The sequence below is a fragment of the Sciurus carolinensis genome, chromosome 19 (assembly GCF_902686445.1).
Source record: "Sciurus carolinensis chromosome 19, mSciCar1.2, whole genome shotgun sequence".
Lineage (NCBI taxonomy): Eukaryota > Metazoa > Chordata > Mammalia > Rodentia > Sciuridae > Sciurus > Sciurus carolinensis.
In genome coordinates, this window is record NC_062231.1 from 8,057,461 (window position 1) to 8,063,493 (window position 6,033).

Sequence of the window (6,033 nt, forward strand, 5' to 3'; positions counted from 1 at the left end):
CACAGTTCTGTATCCTCCACTGGGATCTTGTCACCCTCTTACAGATGCTAAAATTAAAGGCCTACAGAGAGGTGAGTTAAAGGCATCCATTTCTTAAAACTGTGCAGGATCTGCTCTGGTCCCCTGACTCCCCATGACCCTGCCAGGTAAGTGCCTTTCTATTCCTCAGATGCAGAATCAGTGTGTGAGGAGGCTTCTGTGATTTTTCTGAATAATCAGAAGAGCCAAATGATTTGTTAGGTTCTTTGGTAGCCCTAAACTATATATCCAGTTATTGAAATACTCAATAGCTCAGAGGAGTGTTTAGAATGCAAAGGGAAATTTTCTTTTTAATAGTTTTAGCACTTTAATTTGGTGACTGTGAAAATTTGTAGATTTTTTCATAAGAAATTATTATTTTCAGTAAATCATTTTTGGTTTCCATCTCTTTCTCAGACTACCAAGAGTTTAATTTTTTGCTATATTATTTCTGAACATACATAGTAATATGTTGTCTGGTTTTTTCTACTTCTGCATTATTAATTCATATTCATATTAACCAAGGAAGAGACAAGCTCTAATGTTTAATTTTATTAAACATACTTTGTTTTCCAACTCTTGTCTCCATAAATCAATTCAAAATAATATTTAAGCATTTCTCTCCATGCCTCAGATAATTATAAATCATTATATATGGCAAAATACTTTTTAATTTCTCAGAAATAAATTATATCATTTGTTCAAATAATTGTCTTAGAGCTTAACCTCACATTCCGATAAAATAACAACCAGCATTTTTTATACAGATGTATTTTGTCTCCGTTTTGATCTCACAAACTGAACCAATGGTATCAAGCCTTAAGCAAGTTCTATCTGCCAGGAGGATTCAAGCTGGAGCAATGACCAGGGGCTGCTGTTGTTTAGGAGACAACCATGTGATGACAGTCACCCCTTCCTGGCTTCAAAGGACCAGTTGTGTAATCTCTCCAATATGTCACGGTTAAAGAGAAAGTTAATAGAGAAGTGATGGTGAATTTGTCAGGTATAATAACAAAAACTAAATACACCCTTTCATGTATCTAATGCACATCACTAAATAAGGACAGAAATCACAGTACTTACACCATATGTGTGACTGTGTCCATGTTGCACCTGAGAAAAGATATGTCATGATCCCTCCCTCCAGGTTGTGTCTCTCCAGATACTGGCCATAGTAACATAAGCCACAATAGCCCAAGGTGGTGTAGGGGTCTTCTAAGAGCCATCCTCAGTGTCTACTGCTGTCCTTGCCACTGGTTGGGTTGCAGCACCTTCAGTATTGTTCACTCGTGTCTGACCCATTGGATGATAGTATATATTTCAGGGTTGTCTGTGATTTGGATGATGGCAGGATGCAAAATATTTAAGTGAAGGCTTCCTTGGTCAGGGTGGGAAAGGGAGTCTGTGCCAAGTTACCTTGCTCTTGAAGGGACCTCAACTGTCCACACTAAGGGAGCCTGTTGATGATTTTTTTTTAAGAAACAGACTTCCATTCATACATTTTTCTCCACTTCTGTTTCACCTTCTAATCTGCCCACGTAGACTCTCCTTTTTCGTCTCCATTATGACCTTCCTGAATGTGACCTATTTCTGAACTTCTTTTTCACATTATGATTTTTTTGTGTGATTTTTGTCATCATACTCAGAGCCACCGGTCTGAGGACAGCTTGTCATGATATAAGTGAGGTTTGGCACATTAGGGCCCCCAGGTGCTATTTCAGCATCCTCTCTCCAAAGAGCTGTTTGAGGAGGGGTTCATGGATCATCCTCATGTTGGACGGGCCTTCTCTTCTCCACCACCTGGACTGAGTTGTGCTTGGCAGGTGTGAATGGGCTGAGCTGCAGCTGGGTAAGGACAGGGTAAGAGGATTCCTTTTAACTCACATCTATGAAATGTCTACACTTTCAGGATGTTTTATAATAAAACTGATAAATTAGAAAAGAAGTAAATACATAACTTTCTTTATAATACAACTACATGTAAAATGTATGGAAGTGGGCTCTATGTCTCGTTAATATGCATGTGTGTGATCTGCACAGTTGCAGACACCCAGCTGTTTCCTTTCCTGCCATCTCCAGGGAAGTTAGCGCATGTGTGAGACTCCTGAGGGCATCTGTCTCTGCCACATTTTTTGATCAGGACAATGAGAAAAGGAGAACAGGTTTTCCAGCTATAACTAGGACATTTCTCCTATAGGAAAAAAGTGTAATATTCTACTGGTTTTCAGATAATGCTCCCATAAAATTATGATTCCATTCTTGTGTTTGCAAGTCAGTGGCACCTTTCAGTTCAAACCTTCCCTCCCATGATCACACAGACAGGAGTGCAGGCCATTAAGCAATGTTGTGCCTTCAGTCCACAGTCCACAGATAATACAGAGAGACACGTCCTCCTAAGGTTTGGTCTTCTGTGGTTTATTGTTTATACTGAATTCAACTGAATTCAAGAAAAACCTGTATTTCACAGAAGTAACAGTGTAGAAGGGAATCAGTTATTTCATTTTATATCATTTTAAAGGGCATTGTGAAATATTATATATTCAATTTATTTTGTCTTAAAGAAATTTTATCAAAACAGCACTGTATATCTTATATCTTACTTGAAATAGGCATACAGAAATAGGCATATTCTAATTAAAGCCATATAGAAGATAGAAACCATGTACTGCTATGCTACAAATCACAGTCTGTGGCTTCTAAAATGTGGAGACCACTGGACCATTTATTAGCATTTATTTCTATTTCTCTTGGGCACACCAAGGGAGTAGATCTCTTTTGCTGAAGGTGTATTTACAGAATTGTTTTTACTAAATTAATCGTTTGCAAGAAATTAATGTTTTACTGTGACTATTTACTTTCCACTTTACACCATGGTACTTTCCCAATGTTTTCAAAGCAATTATTTTACTAGGCTTTGTCATTTTTGTTCACCATTAGTAACTGATTATACTGATAATTTTTTAGGTAACTAGGAAAATATCTGATAGCCTTACCCACTTGTTTATCAGATGATTTAATTGTGCAAATATGCTACAAGTCTCATTTAAAATGTGTACATCATAGGTATACACCTCAAATTAAAACTGAAATAAAATTAATACCTTCATACTATAGGGAAATATTACATGAAGATGTAATCACCAAATTGCTTAGTTTAATTTTTCTTCTGTCTGTTCTGTAGAAGTATCATTCCTTAGGATATGAAAGTTGCTGTCTATAGAAATGCCTGTCTCAGGGCCAGGATGCATTCCTGACTCCTATTTAAAACACTAAAATATGCCCCACAAAATATTTAAGTTGTTTGCAATGCAGTGGCTCACACCTGTAATCCCAGCAGCTTGTGAAGCTGATGCAGAAGTATCACATGTTCAAAGGCTGAATCAGCAACTTAGCAAGGCCCTACAAAACTCAATGAGACCCTGTTTATAAGTAAAATAAATAAACTAGTTGTGGACAAGGCTCAGTGGTTGAGCAAACCTGGGTTCAATTCCCACAATCAAAAAGTATGTAAATGAATGCAAGCATCTAACGTCAGAGACCACATATATCAATATTTTGCCTGCAATCTGGTGATGAACAGTCCACAGTGGAGAATGCTGAATGTGTAGGCCTGTGGGACCTGCCCCATTGACACCCTCTCCTTGGGAGTTCTATTTGGACATTCCTGCAATCTGCCTCATTTGAATTCACTTAAAATGCTACCATGCTCAGGTTTTATCAGGTTTCTGCACACACAAATACAAGTTAAGTGTTGCCCTACCCAGGAAAACAAGGCATAATGTTAAAAAAAGATGCTAGACTTGAGTATTTCAAGAGTTTGGAAAGGGTGCACTAAAGGGTACCCACATATTTTGATGTGGAAATTCTTGGTGGTTGGGAATGTTGAAGCTTGTAATAATTGTGACATAGAGAATTGATCTTCATGTTATCCTCAGACATTGACTCTATACTTCTTTCCACCAGAAAAAAAAATGACAGAAAGCAATACAGGTTACATTTTTATTGCTGTGAGAAATGTCTTTTCTTCCCAAATTGTAATTGGGATTGCAGCCAATGTCTTCCTGCTTCTCTTCCACAAAGTCACATTCCTTCTGCAGCGCAGGCCCAAACCCACTGATCTGACCATCGCTCACTTGGCCCTAATTCATATGCTGATGCTATTAATCAGGACCTTCCTGGATATGGACATTTTTTGGGTTCAGGACATTTGGAATGACATCACATGTAAAGCAGTCATCTACTTGTACAGGTTGATGAGAAGCCTGTCAGTTAGCACCACCTGTATGCTGAGTGTCCTTCAGGCCATCACCCTCAGTCCCAGAAGCTCCTTTCTGGCAAAATTCAAACAGACATCTCCACAGAACAGTCTGTGTTGCTTTCTCATTCTCTGGGTGTTCAACATGTTCATTAATGTTCGTGTTTTAGTCTGCATTAGAGGACCCAGCAATGACACATCAGCTTTACCATTTTTCTTTGAATCCTGCAGGGTTTCCTCCACACATCACTACTTCAACACCTTCTTTCACCTGATAGGAATACTCCGGGATGTTTTCTTTATAGGGCTCATGGCCCTCTTCAGTGTGTACATGGTGACCCTCTTGTGCAGGCATAAGAGGCAGTGCCAGCACCTTCACAGCACCAGCCTGTCTCCAAAAGCATCCCCAGAGCTGAGGGCCACCAGGACCATCCTGCTGCTCATGGGCTTCTTTGTTGTCATGTACTTCATGGACTGCATTTTCTCATCCTCCTCTGGAATGATGTGGAAGAATGATCCAGTTCGTGTTGGGGTCCAGATGTTGGTGGGCAATGGCTATGCCACCGTCAGTGCTTTGATGCTAATCAGCACTGAAAAGCGGATAATCAAGTTCTTCCAATCCACATTGGGGAAGGAGAGGAAATGTTTATGCATTACTGGGTAAACCATCCTTTGATCATTCCACCTTTGTATTTTGGAATTTCCAAGTGAGCATGAAGGAGTTGTAATTTGAACAATTATTCTTTGTAGAGTTGCTAAGTCTAGCTCGGTACAGTGGAACACACCTGTAACACCAGTGCCTCTGAAGGCTGAGTAAGAATTACAAGTTTGAAGTTAGCCTCAGCAACTTAGTGAGGCCTTTAGCTACTTAGTAAAACCCTGTCTCTAAATACAATATAAAAAGGGCTGGGAATGTTCTCAGTAGTTAAATTTCCCTGGGTTCAATCCCTAGTAGAAAAAATAAAACTAAATAACTGATGGACTGTTTTGTTATGGTGCATGACTAAATCAGATATCTTTCAGTGTCCTTAAGTTGTCCCTTGGCTTAAAAATGCATTTTGGAAGAAGTATTTTGTCATAGCAAGAGAAAAACATTTGCATAAATATAACTTTCTTTATGTGCCTGATACGATTAGTGTTATGATTCATTTCTTTGATTAGAGCAACCAGTATAAGTAAGGATAATGAAATTTCCTCCATGTTAACTCCAGGAGCTTTTCCAATCATTATTGTACCTTGTAATCTCCATGTATTTCTTTCAATTACATTTTCATATATTAATTTCTTTCAATATTATTTTATTTTCATCTGAATAATAGAGAGGGTAGGAATAATAGCAGCGGCTAAACAGGAGACAGTAAAGGAGAGAGTTCAGGTGTCTTAGAAACACACAGACATAATTCATACCCAGGTTCTCCTTCTGTAGGCCTTGTGGCCTCCACCAGTGTTCTTACTCTTTCAGCCTCAGTTGTAGAACACAGACAAAATCTGTTTCATGGCTGACATGGGTGAGAGATAACAATAGTGTTCATTTGGCAGCATGCATACTCACAGTGGCAGGGTGCAGAGGAGTCTTTTATAGCCCCTGCAAAAGGATGAAAGTTAAATTTATAAAGCAATCCACATTGATAAAAAAGATCAGCAGTTACTATCTGTGTGCACGCAGAGCATGTGTATATATTAACTCTTAATGACCATAGTAATGCTATGAGAATTGTAGTACTATGATCTCCTCTTTATAGTGCAGAAAACTAAGTTCC

General features: G+C 38.7%; 1 protein-coding gene across 1 annotated transcript; it reads left to right on the plus strand.

The window, feature by feature from the left end:
* The first annotated feature begins 3,989 nt into the window (after positions 1-3,989).
* On the plus strand, positions 3,990-4,937 carry LOC124971178 (vomeronasal type-1 receptor 90-like). Its single transcript, XM_047534964.1, has one exon. The coding sequence runs from the start codon at positions 3,990-3,992 to the stop codon at positions 4,935-4,937; it is 948 nt and encodes a 315-aa protein (XP_047390920.1).
* Positions 4,938-6,033: the final 1,096 nt, after the last annotated feature.

Excerpts from the sequence above, each read along its gene's own strand:
- LOC124971178 (XM_047534964.1), top strand. The coding sequence starts at position 3,990 with ATGACAGAAAGCAATACAGGTTACATTTTTATTGCTGTGAGAAATGTC.